The sequence below is a fragment of the Centroberyx gerrardi genome, chromosome 1 (genome assembly GCF_048128805.1).
Source record: "Centroberyx gerrardi isolate f3 chromosome 1, fCenGer3.hap1.cur.20231027, whole genome shotgun sequence".
Classification (NCBI taxonomy): domain Eukaryota; kingdom Metazoa; phylum Chordata; class Actinopteri; order Beryciformes; family Berycidae; genus Centroberyx; species Centroberyx gerrardi.
This window is the reverse complement of record NC_135997.1, coordinates 21,148,801-21,169,391: the sequence shown is the minus strand read 5'-3', so window position 1 is coordinate 21,169,391 and position 20,591 is coordinate 21,148,801. Positions and strand designations below refer to the sequence as shown.

Here is a 20,591-nt window from a genome sequence, read left to right as displayed (position 1 = left end):
TGAAAAACACTCCAAGATGAGAAGAAACGCTGAGGAGCGAGGCAGATGTGGCTCTTTTTTATGTCACACTAAAATCAAGAATAACAAGAATCTTGCACATATCACTTTAATCCTTCCAACTTTTGTTTCTTTCACCATTTCTGCTGAGAACTGCTGAGTTACTTGCAGTATATGCAAAATAGGCTAATTTAGGGGTGTTTTTTTGGTCTCTTTTTTTATTCTTGAATCTTGTTTCTCCTATATTCTCCTGTACCCAACTCTGCATCTCTCATATTTTCATTTTTAAATGGAAGAAGAAAATTTGTGTGCCACACCATGGACCTTTCCTCTCTTTTTCTCCACTGCTTCATGATGAAGATGACCTGCTAAATAACATACAAGTATATGTAGTTTATTTAAATGATATACAACCTCAAGGACATATTGTAAGCAACATCCCATTGTGCAGCATCACAGTATTTCTAGCTAATATTTGTTAGTTTCCAATACTCATCCTCAGAGCAAGCTGGCACCCTCCCTGGCTAATCTGTCTTCCAGTCCACTGTCTCGCTATTGTCCATCGTAATTAGAGGCAAATCTTCTCCTGTGGTATTAACTGGATGTAGTCCACTTCACAGGGAGGGCGGAGGAGGGAAAGAGAGAAAGATGGATTGCAGAAAGCTGGTGCACTACATTTCCTCTGGCTCTCCTTATCCCCCTCTCTCCATCCCTCTCTCCTTCTTCCTCCTCATTCCATCTCTTAATAGAAGAGGAGTCTGTGTTTGCCCTCAGGCCAGGTTCCCAGGCTTTTCCACTTTCATTTCCCCGCTCTGCCGTGACCAACTGACTACAAAGTGCCAGACAATTCAGTCTAGTTGTCCTCTATGGAGAAGCGATTGCCACCCCCCTCCCCTCTCGCTGGGTGGCACAGTTAGGGCACTTAATATCAATATTCTCTTTGTGGTGGGAGATGGGGGGCAATTACCCTGACTGTCAGAATAATTGCACACAGATATCTGCACACATGCCTTTAGTTGCGCACACACACATACACACACACACACACACACACATGCACACCCACACGCCCGGGAGAAATGGGGTGAATGGGGACACAAAACGGAAGACGAGTCACACACACATACTCGCTGTAGGAGCTGGTATCAGGAGACATGCGGAAGAGGGCCTTTCTGCTGGGCAGTGGGACACACTCATGCAGAAAGCAACCCCGCTCAGTTAAGTGTGGCCTCAGGCCGCTACTAGGAGAGTGTGTGAGATGGAGAGAGAGAGATGGTGCTACAGAGGGATGCCTGCTATCGGTTGGTGTTAAGGCTGGGGACACACTGGAAGACTTAAAATCCTGACTGATTTTGATAACACTTTGCATCACACACAACAACGTATTTCACAGATGTTTTTGTCTCTCAGTTGTGCTCATGCTTATCCTGCCGACTTCTGATGCGTCATTTACAACAGGAACTTTAATCTCGTGGGAACCCCAACAAATCAATATGTTGGGGTTGAATCAATTGTTATTATAATGCACATTAATGCAACATGTATTAATATGCACTGAAAACAAAGAAAAAAAACTCACAGTCCCAGATGATCCATATTGATCCCAATTGTCGGAATGTCCAAATATGGTGTTAATCGGTTCGATAATCCTTGTGAGTGAGTGCAGCTCACCCAGACTGTGTTGTAGATGGGGTAGTGTTGTGGAGGGAGAGTGTGTGTGTGTGTGTGTGACTCCTCATAATAAACTGTATACTGTATAATGTATGCATCCCAGTATTGACTGAGCACACATGCTCTTTTGAAGCAATGCCTTGTTTCATATTCACACAGTTCCACACACTCACACCTGGGAGCTGCCCAGTACAAACACAGTCTGCTACTGGTGGCCACTGACAGCTCCACTACAGCAGAGATAGAGGCTACAGCAAGTGTCTTGCTGAGGGAGGGGAAAGTGTTATTCATGCACTTTCCCCATCCGTGTCCTGGTGGCTTAGTCTGTGTGCACAGTATACAGGACCAACGTGACATAACTATGATCACATGGGTTGAAATCCAAGGTGATGTGATGTTGTTGGAGCTCTGTTTACCATTTTTCTCTCTTTCTTCACTGCATATTACAACAAAAACTAGTGCTCAGTGGCTAAGAGCCGTACCATGTATTATTATGTATTCGCAGTGTTGTAGTTCAAATAGAGGACACAGCTTAATTGGATCTCATTGCAGTATTTCATGTCCTTCTTCACTCTAAACTGATAAAGTAGAAATACCAGAGAGAAAGACAGAGATTGGGTCATTTTATGAAGTAGCCAAATGCAGTAGATTTACAATATTCTTGGTGTGATGGAACGACCTGTGTAAGACCATTCAGAACATATGGCACTAAGATTTTCGACTGAAATAAATATTAATTAAATTATTATGGCAGGTTGGCAGCTCCTCTCAGCTGTGAGGCCCATTATGCCTATTCCATGGAAGGGTTAGAGTATTATACAGTGGTACATCCTGCTTTGAGTGCTTTCTCATTCATTCGCCATTCAGCCTACATATATTGTACTTAATGTTTACATTGCCTGCTTACTCAGCTGAGAGATTTGGCCCACAACCAAAGCTCATGTGGTTTCTCCCTCTCTTCTCTTATGCAGTCAAGCTTGCATGTACACACATAAAAAAAAAACGCAGGATGAAAAATGTGAATTATTGAACATATGTGACTGTAAGAATGAACATGGTTGAATTGTGTGTGTGTGTGTGTGTGTGTGTGTGTGTGTGTGTGTGTGTGTGTGTGTGTGTGTGTGTGTGTGTGTGTGTGTGTGTGTGTGCATGCGCTCGTGTGCAAGACTCAAAACTATGTCAGAGAGCTCATGCACCGCTGCACCCATTTACTGGTGGGACATTTCTCCAATGTGAAGATCTAGAACACGCCAATTGAGAACGATCAAAACACACTCAGAAGGCCAGATTCCACACACACACACACACACACACACACACAAACACGCGCACACATTCACTGATGAATGGGCATTTGCACACATGCACACATACAGTACATAGACACACAGCTTGTGTAGTGGGCGATCAAGCTAAGTGCAGTGTTTTTTGTTTCACACATACCTCACACACAGTGCAGTGTGGTGGGCAGTCAAGCTAAGTGTTTTATTTCACTGCTCTTGTCTCCATTCATCGTCGTCACGCTACGGTTCTCTCATTTCTCTGTTACCTCATGTGAAAAAGCTGCCTCAAAACGTGTCACTCAACTAGTGCAGCCAAATTATATACACTGTTGAATAGCTGAATAGATATGTGCCACACATCAATGAGTATAGTTTGGGAAAACATGTTTGACTTTTCAGCACAATGCACATAGTGTTAATAGCACACAGCATGTGTTACTATAAGCACATCATTAAAATGCATGATTGCTGTGTGCAGCAAGTTGTTACCACATTCGTCGTTGGGTGTGAACCTGAACAATTTACCTACTTTAGTGATGTAACTTGTTCAATCAAGATTCAGGTTCTTAAACCTTTTTCAATCCGGTATCCCAACAGCTCTCCTGGGAACCCACGTTCATTAAAACATACTAGCACTCTTATCATCTAGAAACCCAGAAACAGGGCTGCAACTCACTTTGGGTGGCAACCCAGAATTAAAAAAAACAAAACAATTCAGGATGTTACCTTGAACAGTATGCTTTGATTTTACAATATAGCCTCCTTAGCCTGGACAATAGGCCTCTTTTCATATTGTTTTTATTTCTTTATAGAGATGTCAACCAGGATTATGCTGCTGACTTACACTACAAACCCATGATTTCTTTAGCTCTTTGTTGTCCCTTGTACTTCTGAATGTTCACTTTTGCTACTGTTTCACTTGCTATTAAACTCTTAGGCAGTCTACCATCATGTTTTATAACCAACTAAAAAAAAAAATCTGGAACATTATTATTTTCCTTAATTCTTTTCCTTGTGAAGGGTTTGTGAATGCGTTCAAAAAGCCCCGCTTGCTCCTGGAGGTTGTTGACTAGAGAGTCACTTTGTACCTGGGGAACTAGAATCGAATTTGGACACAGTCATTGACTCACTACAGCCTGATACCACCCTGCTAATAACATTAGCACCCAAGCCTCTCTGAAAGCTAGGAGACGCCCTGAGGCTGGCCAAAAAAACATCTCTCCTTATGCTCTCACATGTCTAAACACACAGTTATTGGCCTAGACATGCACACCCCCAAAACCAGAGTGGATGTCAAAGTAGAGAGAGAAAGTGAAGGAGAGAGAGCTTCAACCTACAGTTCTGTCATCGGTGTCCTGTAGGGAACAAATGAAGTATAAGAATCCACTCAAAAGGGCAACTCTCTCTCACCCTCTGTCTTGCTTGCTGTCTCTTGCTCACTTTCTCTCATTCTCCTCCCTTTCCATCTCCCCCTCTTCATTTCTCTCACTCACTCTCTCATCTCCCCTCCTCTCCCTCCCCCTCTTCATCTCTCATCTCTCTCCCCAACAGGCCTGTATGAGTCCTCAGTCACATTATGCATGCAGCAGTTCTTTTCATGCTCTGACTACTACCCATCTTGTGGAAAGCTTCAATCATATGTGGGTCTGTCTATAAAGTAGTCAATTTTGTCCAGTGTATGGAATTATTGAAATCATCATGTGATCATTGAAAATCTGATTGGATATTATACTTCCTCTGACCCCTCCTCTATCACAGCAGCCTTAGATCCATTTCTAGAGATTTTTCTTTGACTTGGATACATGGATACAAGGTGATCGAAAAAGTTTTTCCCAAGCGATCCGATGTCTGGTTAAGACCTCTGAGTTTTAGACATGACAGCGGTTTGTGTATGGGTGTCTGGATAGTTCAGTGGCCTGTGGCAAGTTGAGTCCAATTTATGGTTTTATGTCATCCTCTGTCTCTTCCATCTTTCTTTTCTCTCTTCATTTTACACTATTTAATACAACATAAACGCTATGAAACATGATCTTAAACAGGTGTGCGTAGGGCCGCACACCATGGACTCATGGGTATTGCCCCTCCCAAGAAAAATAATTGCTCCTCAGTCTTGTAGACAATGCAAAGACATGAATGAACATGGTTACCAGTAGCTATCAAAAGGATCTGATTGGTCAGTTACACATGCACTCTGCACAACTAAACACAGACATTAAAAGGCAATGCCACGTGCAATCCACTAAAGTGCATTTTTAAGTCCATTTTTTACTCAGGTAAGGTTGACTGAGCACACATAGGCATTTTTAGCAACACCTTGCTTTACAATCATATTTACACCTGTCAGCTGCACAGAACTACAGTCTTCTATTGATGGACACTGAGCCACTGCAGCACATGGGGTTTTAAGTAATGATCTGGAACATTTTCATATAAATAAATGGTTTGCTACTCTCTATTGCCAATTGATGTAACACAGCAGTGATTCAACCTATACCCTGTTGCTTTTCCATTTGCTGTTTTAAACACCTGCTGTTAGGTAGGTCTTTTCTGGGAAAAATCCTGTGGCGCACAGGAAGTCGCAGCAGCAACAGCGCTTTGTTTGGAATAAATAGAAGAAGACCTGGGTAGTTAGCATGAGCAGCGATAGCCACCAGAGCTGAACAGACAAAGAATAGACTGGTACCTACAGAAACTCAAAAAGACATCACAGTGCTGGCCACACTGTTTGATTGACAATGATCTCTGGAAAGTGCAGTGAAGAAACATCGCACCAATGTTATCACCAAAGATATCGCAGTAGTTGTTCAGGGAGGGGGGAGTACCACTTATCCAATTCCATCGCCCGCATTTTCCCAACCGTTCTGGGGATTTGAGCCGGCAGCCGTTAGGTCACAAGCCTGATTCTCTAACCTTTACATTGCCACTACAGAGAGCGGAATATATAATTTAATCTTCGGTGTGTGTGTGGTGCCGGCTGCTGTTTGTTTGTCCAGCATGTTGACACATGGCTCTGGCTCAACCTTTAGAGGTCTATCTTTGCGGTATCCTACTTCAAAGGGATCTTTGGGTAATGTGATTGGTGCTATACATATTTCATAAGCTTCTAAATATTGATGGGATACTGAGGAGTAGAAGTCGCAGCGGAGGAGTTCAGTGTACTCTCTCTCTAACCACCACTTAAAATGAGTAAATCTAGATTTTAAATGATCCACCCTTAACTATTTTACTCATATTTTCTGCTGCTCCTTCATATTCTCTCTCTCTCTCTCTCTCTCTCTCTCTCTCTCTCTCTCTCTCTCTCTCTCTCTCTCTCTCTCTCTCTCTTTGATGGCTATTTCAGGTTAAATATGAGCCTCTGCTTATGTGCCACTGATGGCAGTTAACTTGGTGTTGAGTGTGTATTTGAGTGAGTGTGTGGGCATGTACATCATCATGCACATTCTTTCCCTGGTGCATGACAGCATTAATAATGACCTTGTCAAGCAGGTTCCGCTAACATTAAAATATAGCATGGGAAATTAAAGGTGTGTGTGGGTGTTTGCAAAAGACCGTTAAGGCCATTGTATGTGTATCATACGCTATATTGCATTCCAAAAATGCACTCCCCCCAACATGCTCCTCTCCACACACTTTCCCTCCATTTCTTCCCGTCCCTTCCTCTCTTCCCCTCTTTCTCCCCGCTTACTCCCCTTCTTCTCCTGTTTCTCTCTCTCCATCTCCATTCCCTTCCCTCCCCTCCCCTCTTATCTCCTTGCTTCTTCCTCCTTCTCTCACTCATTTCCCGTCTTTCTTACTCTCAGTTCAATACAGAGAGGTTTATTGGCAAAGTTTAACATAAATTAATAACTCTCCTCTCTCTCTCCCTCTCTCTCTCTCCCCCCTCCTCCCCCCTGTGCAGCCGTTCCATCCCATGGTAAACCTGGTGTGCAGTGCTGAGCTGAGGATGTTCCTGTGCGCCCTGTACGCCCCGGTGTGCACCGAGTACGGCCGGGTGTCCATGCCGTGCCGTGCCCTCTGCCAGCGTGCCAAGGACGACTGCCACAAACTGATGGAGATATTTGGGGTTTCCTGGCCAGATGAGATGGATTGCAGCAGGTGTGTGTGTGTGTGTGTGTGCGCGCAATAGGTTATTGCATGTTGAATGAAAAAAAATCATGCAAGTGATGTCTCCACTTTTGAGGCTGTTGAAGTGTCTGAGATAATAGAAGCAACAGTTCAAGCATTCCACTAGTATGTTTTTTTTTTAAGTATTTTGAATATTTATTCGTCCAGGCCTGAACTCGTAGCATGTGTTTTGCATAAATCCCAAAACTGCTCTGCTCCTATCCTGGCTGCCTGTCTGTCTTGGACTCATGCCCAACTCCACATGTCAAACCAAACCCGATCCACTTGTCTCCCTCCTTTCCTCGCCTCCTATCTCATCTCTATCCTCCTCCTTCTTTTTGATGTCTGTTCAGCTATCTCTCATTCTTTTACTCTCCTTCTCATCCCTCTCTTCTACAGGCCTGACCCTGAATGTTCTCAGTAACATGGCACAGGCAGATTAAATGCCATTTATAGACATGATCTGATTTAGTTATGGTCTCTCCCAGGTTCCCAGATTGCGACGAGGCCTATCCTCGTCCGGAGGACCTGCTAACGGCCTCTGACCCCACTGACCAGTCGTCCCTGACTGTGCAGAGGGACTACGGCTTCTGGTGCCCCAGGGAGCTGAAGATCGACCCTGAGCTGGGCTACACGTTCATGGGCAGGAGGGACTGCTCTGCCCCGTGCCCCTCCATGTTCTTCAGCCGCCAGGAGCTGACCTTCGCCCGCTACTTCATCGGAGTCGTCTCCATCGTCTGCCTGTCCGCCACGCTCTTCACCTTCCTGACGTTCCTTATTGATGTTACCAGGTTTGAATGAATGAATGTTGTCTTTGTCTGGTAACTCAGAGGTTTTATTTTGCATCCATATCAGCTTATTGAGAACGGGTATGAGAATTGCAAAATGTTTAAGCAGAAATACTAGAATTTGTTCAAAAATAAAGCTAAAGTAAATAATAATAGGCAATATTACCATAACACTAAAGAAAAACAAAGTAGAAAATGCTCAAAATGAATCAGTGAAGATACATTTTCTAATTTTTGCCATTTTTTGTATTTTTCATTCTCACTAGGTTCCGATACCCCGAGCGGCCAATCATCTTCTATGCTGTGTGTTACGTCATGGTGTCGCTGGTGTTCTTCCTGGGGTTCCTATTGGAGGACAGGGTAGCATGTAACGCAGTCAGCCCCTCCCATTTCCGGGCTTCGACCATAACACAAGGTTCTCACAACAAGGTGAGGGCTTTAGTTCATTTCCATCTATGATAGCTGCACTAACGTTACACACCTTAAAGGGATAGTTCAGGTTTTTAAGAAGCCGGTCTGGTTTATGATGAACTGGGAGTCCATTTATAGACCACTTGCCTTATTGTTTTGTTTTTTTGTTTTGTTTTTAGACATATTGGGAACCGAACCTGGAATTCAAAAGTTTCAAGATTTGATCTGGAATGAATTTAATCATCTAAATTTTTGACATGATCTTGAAGAGTTTGACATAGATAGAAAAGAAGCTGTGACAATACATGTCTGTTTCACTCCAATATTTACATTTATTACAGATGTAAACAAACCTTTTACACCTTCAAAATGCATGTATGCACTCCTTTTTAGCTGTCACATACTGTCAACCCTTGTATGAAAAGCTCAGACAATAAACTTTAAAGTGAAAATAATCTTCAATCCTATAAATCCCGATGTAAACAAAGCCATTAGTGAGCCAACAGATGGACTACTTCTCCCACGTGATTGATTCATCCAAGGTTATTACTTCTCTTTCGCTCCCGTTGTCTGCCAGGCTTGTACCCTGTTCTTCATGGTCCTGTATTTCTTCACCATGGCCGGCAGTGTGTGGTGGGTCATACTGACAATCACTTGGTTCCTGGCTGCTGTACCTAAATGGGGCAGCGAGGCCATTGAGAAGAAAGCCCTCCTCTTCCATGCCTGTGCCTGGGGGCTCCCGGGGGCCCTGACTGTCACTCTGTTGGCCCTGAACAAAATTGAAGGAGATGGGATCAGTGGAGTGTGTTTCATAGGACTGTATGACATCGACGCCCTGAGGTGGTTTGTCCTGGCTCCGCTCTGCCTCAACGTGGCGGTGAGTACAGTCACAAGACGGATGAGTGGGTGGGTGGGTGGGTGGATGAAAGTGTCGATGGGTAGATGAGAGGATGACTGGGTAGATGAGTGGGTGGTCCGATGGAAGGATGGATTAATGGGTGGGTGGATCAATGGTTGGGTGGGTGGATGAACTGATGAGTGTGTGGATTGTTGGCTGGATTAATGGATGGACAGATGAGTAAATGGCTGGCTGACAGTCAAGTGGGCTGTCTGTCTGCCTGTCAGTCAGTGATCCAGCTCTTTAAGCAAAATTCAAATAATTGGTAGTTTTTAATCTGTCATCCTCTCTCCTCTGTCTCCCCCTCTCCCTCCTCAGGTGGGTGTCTCTCTGCTGTTAGTGGGCATCGTGGCTCTGAACCGGGTGCGCATGGAGATCCCCCTGGAGAAGGAGAACCAGACCAAACTAGTCAAGTTCATGATCCGGATCGGTGTGTTCTCGGTGCTCTACCTGGTGCCCTTGCTGACTGTGATCGGGTGCTACCTGTACGAGCATACCTACCGGGGTGTATGGGAGACGACCTGGGTGGAGGAGAACTGCAGGCACTACCACATTCCCTGCCCATACAAGGTAAAGACAAGAGAGAGAGTGTGTGTGTGAGAGAGAGTGAGACCATCATCACTAGTTATAGTAAAACATTTCACACAGTTTTAACAGTCCTCACAAGAGAAAATACACCTCTTATGCTCAGTGTAGGTTAAGGTTGGGCATGGAGATGTGAGGGTTAGGATAGAGGAAGGCTTGCAGAGGACTGAGGTTAGGGTTAGGGGAATCAGGTTTAGATTTAGGGCTCCCTTGCTGATGGTGAACAGATGCTACCTCTACAAGCGCCCCTGTGGCATAGTATGGGACACAACCTGTGTCCACAGAAATTGGAGATATAACCACATCCCCAGCCCGTAAAAGCTTGTGTATGTGTGTGACTATTAGCTGAATCTTTTTTGCAACCCAGTTGCTGTATTTACAAAATTGATTGCCTAGCAAGCTCATACTCATAATTTTCTGCATTAAAAGTTTGTGATCAATTCTAAGTTAAGTGGGCATACGTAGATGATTCATGTGTGTTCCAAATTTCCCAAACATCATAAACTATATTTCCCTGTTGTGCAGCTCATCACAGATGGCCTCTCAGCATCTGCCTAATCTGTCTTCTCTGATGGATGTTGTAAACAAATGCACACACACACACACACACACACACACACACACACACACACACACACTAACTCTCTGTCTCTGTCTTACTCACATACACAATGTGTATTGTTCCACTGCCAAAACTAGTTGGTGTGAAGTCATATATTCACTGGCCCTCTGTGGAGAATGTGGTGCTTTTCTCTCTTCATTAAATTGCCTGGATTGTTTGTGTGTCTGAAAGAGAAAAGGAGTGGGTGTGTGTGTGTCTTTCTGTGAGAGAGAGACTGGACACATTTCAGAGAGAGAGAGAGAGAGACATTTGTGGGAGTGTGTGGATGTGTGTGTCTCTGTGTGTGAGACTAGTAAACATGCTGGCGCCACCAATGAGGGAATTAGGTGCTTCTCCAGTGAAGGAATTCCATATAAAAAGAACTTCAAAATAAGGACAGACAGAAGTACTAGACACCAGCTTTTATGAATAGTGCTATTTTTATTGATTTAAAATAGCTCAGCACATTTCAGCATGGTGCCTTTATCAACTGGTTGTGACAGTCTATTCTTGGGAGCTGCTGTCCCCTTCCCTTTTTGGGACTTTTTATTAGTGAGAGAGAGACGATCCGAGTGTGTGTGCTTGTTTGAGTGAGTGAGACAGATCGAGCTGGCGGTTATGCATGTATGTGGTTGAGTGCAAGTAGTTGTGGAGGAGAGGGAGCAGAGAGCAGTATGCATCATTACCTCAGCTAATACCGCTCTCAAATCCAACTCCGCACAAAAGCAGTTACTTCATCTGTGTGTCACTCTCTCTCTCTCATCCTGTCTCCTTTTCTCTTTCTCTCTTCCACTCGCTCTCCACTGGTTCTCACATAATACTTTCTGTCTCCTCTCTTTCAGTCGCTCTCCCCGTTCCTCCTCCATCCTCTTCATCTCCCCCCCCCCTCTCTCTCTCTCTCCCTCTCTGGGCTTGTTCAGTCATGCTCTGCTGCCTGTATTCTATGAGGTCTTTGTAGCGGTTATGAAGAGAGGTTGGGGGCTGGTGGGAGTGCGGCGTCTTATACAGTCAGGCGCTAAATTAATAACCAAGTAAATTCGCACAATGCAGACACAAACACACTCCAGCACTCTCTGACATGTACACACACACACACAAATCCATTCACACAGGCTGCAGACATATTAAAAGGCGATGAAAGCTTCTCGTCAATTTCACATGTAAAGCACAAGATGTGAAAACTGTCTTTTCATCTACTTCAAAAAGGGATAGTTCTGGGTTAGGATTAGGGCATGAATGTGAGTCAGTGGATCGACTTCAGGCAAAGTCAAACAAACGTGTGTGTGTGTCTCCATGTTTTGTGACTATTCTAGGTCGAGTGCTGTAACAGTTGTTTTTATGATAGAAAAGTGTAAGCTATTTTATGACTGACTGTAACTATATGAGACATAGGGTGGAGGCAGGTGCAAGTGCTTATGTTACATGTGTGCGTATGTGTTTGTTCGTGCGCGTGTGTAGCTGTGTGTAAGTGTGTGTGTGTCCCCATGAAAAGAGACCCCCTTTCTGTCCTATTGTAGCTCTGGAATTTCAATATTGCTGTGTGTTATTTGATCTTTCCCCTAGAGGGGTGTGTGTGTGTGTGTGTGTGTGTGTGTGTGTGTGTGTGTGTGTGTAAGAGTGTACAACTGCACATATTTTTGGATAATTGTAGATTCTGTGGGCATTGTGTGTGTTTTGTGGTCCTTTACTGTAGGCACAGGGGCTCTTGTTTTCATCTTGGGACCCCAGTCTGAGATATTTAATCTCACCGCAGACAAGACGGACCAAGGCTGATTAAAACATACCAGGTTTTTTTTTTCATGGTGGGACCCACCACAGCTAGGCCTTCAACCATTATTGCATATGGACCCTTAATCTATGTAACCACAAGAGGGAGGAGTTGAACCCTACACTCTTCTCACCAACATTAGATGTCTATAAACCTGTGACTGACTAATTTACTCTTATTCCAAATAAACTGCCATCCATTAAACATTGTAACCGGACTTTGCTCAACTGAATTGACTACCAATTCAACTAAAACTTCATAGCAAGTAAACATTAACCACACTTAATAAAGACTTAAAAGAATAGTTCACCCCAAAATGGAAATTTAGTCATTATCTACTCACCATCGTGTCAGTCAAAACTCCACTGAAAAGAAAAAGAAGCGTAAAATGTCCATCAAATCTCACCAAACAGCAACGATTGCACTGTGGGTCCAAAAGTCCAATATTTACATCTCCTATATTTTCCTTACTGACAAGATAACCGATAATGCAGATAATGAGGTAAATATTGGACTTTTGGACCCACAGTGTAATTGCTTGGCTTCAAAACACTTTCACACATACACAATTATGCTGCACAAGCTGTTGTGAGAAATTTGATGGACATGTTATGCTTGTTTTGGAGCTGTAAAAAGATGGCCCCGTTTACTTCAATAGCTTGGGAGAAGGCTGAGATTGATCCACAGGGGCTAACACACTGTGTGTTTGGTTGTCTTGTGAATTTCAATAGAGTTTCAAATGACATGAGAGTGAGTAGATACTGACTGAATTTTCGTTCTGGGGTGAACTATTCCTTAAATTTCAACCAACTGGGAGATCCCACCCACAACTGCTTTCAAATCCTGCCCTCTGGCTGGAGAGACGCTGCACCAAAGTTCAAGACCAACTGAGGCAAGAGCAGTTGCATCCCAACTGTGATTCAGCTGCTAAACCAGCTGGGGTTCCCAGGGTTACCCCCCTTTCAAAATGACTGGAAGACTGAAAAGACCGGTCTCTAACAGTGTAGGACATTCTTAGGCCCCTTGATATTTTTGATATTTTTAAAGTGGTTGTATCTTAAGCTTTTTATATTTCTCCATGTGTTGTTGAGTGAATGTGTAGCCTGTGTGCATTGCAACATGTTTCCTTCTATGCTGGTCTACACAAAGCAAATTTCCATTAATGGACAATACAAGCTTCTATTCTATTCTATTCTATTCTATTTTTCAGTCATGTCAGGTAGATTCTTCAGTCACAGCCTGTATTTCCCCCGCCTCATGATGTTATGATTGTAATATTAGTGTTTCATATTTCTGTGTTCCCTAGGTTGACCAGACCAGCCGTCCAGCCCTGGTTTTGTTCCTGATTAAATACCTGATGATGTTGGTGGTGGGGATTCCCTCTGTCTTCTGGGTGGGCAGCAAGAAGACCTGTTTTGAATGGGCCAGCTTCCTGCATGGGCGCAGACGAAAAGAGTAAGCAGAGATTGGATGGTTTTTTGTTTGTTTGTTTTTGAATCTCTTTTAGTCCTGTCGTTGCCTTATCTTGTGTGATTTTGCAAGGACATAAGGTGAAAGCATAGTACTTGACTATCCTTCCAAGTGCCACTTGTACAAACTGTATTCAGTCTTAACGGTAACTCAAAAGGATACCTTTCATGCCTAAGGATACATTACATACATCTATAAGATAAGATGAAACTAAAATGATCCCCAAGGAGAAATTGTATATACACATCACAGTAAAAACAAATAATATCCATTCTAATCCATAATAATGGACAGAGGTGATTTTGCCGCTATCAAGTTCAAGTTTATTTATCCCTTCATCACAAGCATGTCTCAAAGGACTTTACAGATAATGAGCCTAACTAGATCTAAGTTATCAACAATCAATCGTAGAACAAAATGATATAAGACAAACTCAAGGAAGCAGAACAAAGACAAGACACACAATAGCAAGTTTTAGCAAGGCATAGCAAGCCTACCTATTGTACAGACTGTATAGCCTAGCAAACCCGGCACCACCAACCTTTGATGCATATGCCTGTGTTCTATATAGTGTATTGTCAACCAGTCAAATAAGCACATAACTGGTAGTACCTCTTTGCATCTATACTGTGTTTGTCATGGTTTTTTTTTTGAGGATATAAATAAATCACGTGTGTGAGTACATGTGTTTGTACACAAATGCGTGTTGACATTTCTGTGTCGCTTATTTTTTTATATTGCAGTTTTTGCATGTGAATTCATTGCTTCAGACAGATGTTCAAGTAGTATATTTAGCATCAGGGTCCACAGTAAACTAACATCAGTGCTTACACAGACGTGCACACACACAGTATTTGTCTCCATGGTGACACAAGGTTATCTTCTGCACCTGTGTCCTCCCACCCTCAATAACAGAACATTAACCCTCTCCTCCTCTTTCTCCTCGCCCTCTGTTCCTCTGTTCCTCCTCTCCCCTGCTCTGCGTCTCCCTCACCTCTCCACCTTCCCTCTCTCTTTGCGCTCCTCCTTGCGTTCCTCCCTCCCTCATCTCTTCCAACCCTCCACGCTGCGCCTCTCCCTCTCTCTCCCTGCTTTCCCCGTCTCCTCCCTCTCTCTCTCTCTCTCCTACCCCACTCCCCTGCTCTCCTCCCCTTCTGTGCCTGCCGCACCCCTCGTGTCTCCCCACTCCCCTCCGCCTTCCCCTTGTACCCCTACCCTCTATCTGCCCTTCCCTGACGCGCCGGCCGTTCCCCCCGTGTCACCCCTCTCCCCTGCGCCCTCCCCTTGTCTCCCCTCCCTGAATCTATCCCCCCTGCCCTCCCCCACCCTCTTCCCCCTGCAGTAGTGGGGTGAATGAGTCTCGCCAGGTGCTGCAGGAGCAGCCAGACTTTGCCCAGTCCCTGCTGCGAGACCCGCACACCCCCATCATTAGGAAGTCCAGAGGGACATCCACCCAGGTAGGACCGCAAACATGTATAACGTACAGTAGTAATAGTAGCGGTATGGGTAATGGTAGTAATAATAGCAGCAGCAGTACAAGTATCAGTAGTATCAGTAGCAGCAGTAGTAGTAGTAATTGTCGTAGTGGTGAAACTATAATAGAACCTCACTCATCTGAACCCATTTGGTAATCAAGGCTGTTGCTATTGCAACTAGTAAAGTGAAGGTATAGTAGGGATAATAGAGGGAATAGTAGTAGTGATAGAAGTACAGCAGAAAGTCACTAATCTGAACCCCCTTGTGGAATCAAGGTTGTTGTAGTAGTAGTTCTGACAACTGACATTCACTGACCCCATCAGATGATCTGACTACCTCCTAATATCAACTCTGATTATGTTATATCACACTGTTCATGAGCAGTTATTAGGAAATGCATCATACTTTGAGCATTTTCAATAGGATGGAACGGTACAGTTTGATCAACAAATATCAACAACGTTGATTATGGTCTAAGCACAGACTTCCTATGTACTGTATGATGTACTGTATATCTTTGATTGTGATAACCTGAACCCCACTCTAGTAAAAAACAAAACACAAAAATGAAAAGTACATCCACCCAGGTGCTCCTTAATGTCGACCGTTCTTATTACGTCCATCTCACCCTCTGTCCCCTCCTGCAGGGCACCTCCACCCACGCCTCCTCCACCCACCTGGCTATCCTGGACGACCCCGACGAGCCGGTCAGGCCGCACCACGGCCACCCCGCCTCCACCAGGAGCAAGGCCAGCAGTGTCCACAGCAAGGCCAGCTACCACGGCAGCCTGCACCGCTCTCGTGACGACAGGTACAGCAGGATCATCCACGCCGTCCGATCTATCTGTCTGTCCATCTGGCTGTACGTCTGTGAAGAGGTTTGAACTAGATGTAGGTGAGGGTTTTGGAGAGAACTGATATCCATTCTTCCCTCTGCTCTCTCCTCTCTCCTCTCGCCTCCTGTCTTCCTCCTCCCCTCCCAGGTGTGATACTGTGGCTTACAAAGGTGCTGAGGTGCGCAGTTTCCATGGCAGCATGCCATGTCTTGACCACCCGCTGTCCACTCACAGTAGCCTCCATCAGATGGACAGCCAATCGGGGCACGGCAGCCAGCGAGACTTGTCTGAGGCCCCGCCTACCCTCATCACCCATGGGACCACGGCGAGTGACAGCCGGGTAGCTGGGGACGATGGCACCAGCGCCTGAGAAGAGTCTGAGATTTGATGGGAAATTCCCATTGCCATTGGCAGGATGTTGTCATTGCCTTTTGCAGGAGGTTGTTGCCCTTGACAGACACACACACCCTTCTGATTAGTGTGTCGTTGTTTTCCTCTAAGAGGATGGTGAATGCCTTGTTCCAGTGAGGGCTGTGGCCAGTTAATGGCTACACACCTGTGCAAGTCATGTGACCCTGGTGGTGATTTTTGGTGTTATTCAGTGGCAGTTCCTTCCTGGTCATGTGTTAGCAGTGTGGCTAATGGCCAGCAGGTCTATAACCTGACTCTAAGGTATTGGTCTCTTGTGGAGTCGACTAAATTCCACTCTAAGCTGGAGAAGTATGTTTAGTAAATCATTTGAATTTACTTAGCTGGCAGTTGACTCCCGACTGCTTTACTCAAACGGACTGGCCCAACAAGAATAAATCCACCTCCTCATTTCTTAATCCCATTTTTGTGGTTACATCAGTGAGGCTTCTCAGAAGCTATTCAGGGAAAGTTTTGGTTGGGACCAGACAAGCTTGAGCTAGCATTGGCCATGAAACAGACGCTGACAAAAGGAGGAAAGGTGAGTCACCATGTCTCCAGGGAGAGGCTGTGGACAAGAACTCACACATGGAATACAATTATTGCCTGCAGTTGTGCTTTCTATGGCTTATTAAGTTCTGCATGTGGAGGTCAGATGCCTATCTCTGCCACTGTACATGGATGTACCATACATGTATGCAGTAGTACATCAGGCTGGTTCTTGGTCTTGATACTGGCTTGACTAGTCTTATGGTGGCAATTTTTCAAGTCATGGTCTTGTACCCTCACACAGGACCTACGCAAATAATCTTAAATATGTCAACACTGCCAAGTATCCTTTTTGTAACAATCCTGAATGGTTTGCCCACTATTTTGGTATCGTCTCATATAAGATTTGACTTTTTTCAGTCTCAGTTTTGACCCTCTTTGGTCTTAGTCTTGACTGAGACTCGCCTGGTCCCAGTCTTCGTTTGTCTTGGACATAACTGAGGAGGTCTGGACTACAGTTCTACGTGGATGACGTTTCGTCATTGTGAGAGACTGACCAATATAGGCCTAATGTGAAACGGTGGACCTCTCGGTGGATTAGTGAAATATTTTTATACTGTGAAAATTGTTGATGTTTTCTGCTGCACTGTAGTGTGTGTGTGTGTGTGTGTGTGTGTGTGTGTGTGTGTGTGTGTGTGTGAGTGAGAGAGACGCAAGTGTACATGTATAGTTTTAAACAGCTCGCTTCTCCCCCCTGGTGGACAGAGAAAGCATGATGGAGGGAGAGCTGCATGGATTGATGGATGGATGAAGAGAAAAGATGAAACCCTGCGTAACCCCAGAATGTCAAGGGGTTGTTTTGTGCGAGTGGGAGGGAGGGAGGGAGGGCGATAATATAATGTGTAGATGGTAGTTGGATGGAATGAACTGGAGCGGAGTACCTTCTTACAGTCAGTGTGCTTACATGCACACAGTATTCCAGCTCATACTGCCGTCTGCCAGCGTCCAGAGCCGAGCTTCCCAAAACCATTTTAGCAGCGACTCTTTCCCACAGAGGCATTCCACAACTTGGCAAAGAAAAAGAAGAGGTGTCGGAAAGAAGCAAGATGCCAGTGAGCACAACCCTTGCATGTTCAGTCAGTTGCATCAACCGATCAATCCATGTATTGTAATAATATTAAACATTTTTCAACACATAAGTTAGAATGTAGCCTAATGAGCTATTATTACTCAAAAGCTACTGGGAGGACAATGTTTTATCTCAGAAATCAACTCCTAGTGCAACTTTGGCCATGTTTGATCTATTGTAAAAGTACATGTCCATCATGGCCAGTTTTTCAACTCTTTGTCCTTTTTGAAGTGGAAAGTGTGTGGTGAACTGAGTCTTATATAAATGTTAAAAATCTGGTGGATGTGTTCTCCAAGGTAAAGGGTCAAAGACAGTCTTTGCTAAGATGCTTTTGGGAAACCTATTGACGTGTTACAGTCCAAATACTGACTAAAGGGAATGTTATGACAAGGCTTCATATTAAAAACATAAAAAAGCCTCTCAGAATAAGAGCACTGATCTAGGATCACTGGGCAAGCCTTACATGATCATATTCAGTGTGCATTTGAATCCAAATCCAGGTAAAAGACTTGCATTCAGGCCCCATGGCGGCATAAACTCTTAAGATCGATCAAAGATTTAAAACAGATAACAGCACTCTCATTCTGAGATACTTCACATAGGCCTATATGTGTAAAGGGTTGTTATTGGAGAGTAAGGTTATTTTATTAAATTCAATTTTCATCAATGTACTTGATATGTAATTAACTTGCTACTGTGTGTGCTCAGTGCTCATGTTGCTGTTTTGTTCTTAAAAACAGAACACACACCCACCCAAAGAGGTGCAGACAATTGGCAGTGATAAGCTATAGAAAAAGAAAGTCACACACTGCTCCTCGCATTTGCTGTGACCTTTATTTTACAAGCGTGGAACAAATGTCACAGTAAATGTAAGCAGTGTGTGACTGTTTCTTTCTCCATAGCTCTCGTTTTGTTCCCCAAACCTTCAAGACCTAGTCAACCTACCTCACCTTGCACGCTCAGCCTTCTCTGTACCTGTACACATACACACATATGCACGCACGAGTGATTGGATGCTTTTTCTTTTTTCTTTTTTTTAAGAAAATCTCATCTTGTCACAAACCTGAACTAACCCAAAAAATTCATTAAATTGCTAGTGCATGTTTCAGAACTACTATGAAATTCATCCCAAGCCCAGCGGACCGGAGTATCCTAAACAGTAACTCATGGGTTCTGGGTTGAACCATGCATCACTAACACACACACATCAATGCATCTGTAGCTGTCTGGCTGTCTGTCCGTCTCTCAGCTGGCTCTGTGTTTTTCCAGTCTACCTCTTCAGTTCAGATGTACCTAGCTAACACTCTGGCCTTGGATTCAGACACACCTGCTGCCTCTCTCCTCCTGTCTATTTGTCTGTCTGCCTTTCTCTACCATCATCATCTTTCATCTACCTACTACAGCTGTATCTGTTGAACCTAAGTTGTCTGTCCTATCTGATGACTAATCTGCCTCACATCTGCCTTCTGCCACCCATATTGCCTCTCCACAGTCTGCCGTGTGTGTGTCCTGTACATGTACCCACGCTGATCTTTTTTTGGACCTAAGGTAACTGTCTGTACTCTTCTGACTGCTTCCAAACACTGTAAGCATTGTGCTTTTACCTCCGACTTGGACATTACTCTGAGAGATGCAGCGGTACGTACTGTACTGTTACCCTCAACACAACGGAAAGGGGAAATCACTCACTTCCAGCTTTGAAATCTCTAATCCTCTGTTCCTGTATCAGTTCACTTAAGTCTGTATTTGTGAACATTAGTCTCTCATAGCCAGACATGAGAAAGAAGAGTTTGCCCTGCTCCCACATTTCTGATATCAGATTGCAGTAAAGCTTCATAGAGAGTGAACTGCAATGGAGGGAAAAGATGAGTCACAGTATCCAGGATGGGTTCACAACCATAAGAATATGAATTTTGAAATTGAGTGGTATTTGCCTTCAACTATAATTTATTTGCAGTTTGAAACTGTTGTGACTACTTTTACATGCAGTCTAATAAACCTTTTTATAGGATTTCCTTGCTCTTATTCCAGATCAGCTGACCTCATATGCTATATACACCTGACTAGACCTAATTAACCTAGCTGTGCCCATATTCAAGTGAAACTTCAAAGAGATGATGATATGCTTGTTCTTATACAGTTGCAACTTTGCATCTATTTGTCCGCTGGGTTACAAAGATAAATCAGTTGTAGCTGCACAGTGTAGCCTTTTTAGAAGTCCCACTTTTTACTGCTCATTTTCTGCAAAGAAGTTTCTGCCTTAGCTACAAATTATTCAGAAAGGTCACATTTTGTTCCATTTTTAGACAGCAGAATGTGCAAGGAATAGTCTAGCAACACTTGTGTAATGTTATAGTTATGTAGGGCAGATGCAGCATGGGGGGACTTCTATCATGGCTACCACTGTTGTCAATTACACTCCCACTTTCAGTCTCAAAACATCTCAGAGCAGAGCGTGTACTGTTGTTACAGATCAGGCTGGGATTCCCAAAAGTCTATTGAGCATATTCATGTTTGCTTCAGTGTTTGAGAATGGAGCAAAGACAAGTTGAGTCTAAAGATGTTTTTGGGAAACCATATCCCGGACTGGTGTTTCCCAAATCCATCTCAGAATTGAACAGATGCAGGATTGACAGACAAAATATAATTCTTTGTGTTTCACATGTCATTCCTTGCT

General features: G+C 44.0%; 1 protein-coding gene across 1 annotated transcript in view; it reads left to right on the top strand.

Moving 5' to 3' along the window:
- LOC139929174 (frizzled-3) overlaps positions 1 to 16,258 on the top strand; it is a 31,127-nt gene extending 14,869 nt beyond the window's left edge. Inside the window, exons 2-10 of the mRNA XM_071921976.2 lie at positions 6,850 to 7,046; positions 7,544 to 7,846; positions 8,110 to 8,272; positions 8,832 to 9,131; positions 9,471 to 9,722; positions 13,413 to 13,561; positions 14,922 to 15,033; positions 15,700 to 15,863; positions 16,036 to 16,258. Coding sequence (XP_071778077.1) covers positions 6,850 to 7,046; positions 7,544 to 7,846; positions 8,110 to 8,272; positions 8,832 to 9,131; positions 9,471 to 9,722; positions 13,413 to 13,561; positions 14,922 to 15,033; positions 15,700 to 15,863; positions 16,036 to 16,258 — 1,863 coding nt within the window. The remainder of the gene's footprint in view (positions 1 to 6,849; positions 7,047 to 7,543; positions 7,847 to 8,109; positions 8,273 to 8,831; positions 9,132 to 9,470; positions 9,723 to 13,412; positions 13,562 to 14,921; positions 15,034 to 15,699; positions 15,864 to 16,035) is intronic.
- The last annotated feature ends 4,333 nt before the right edge of the window (positions 16,259 to 20,591 follow it).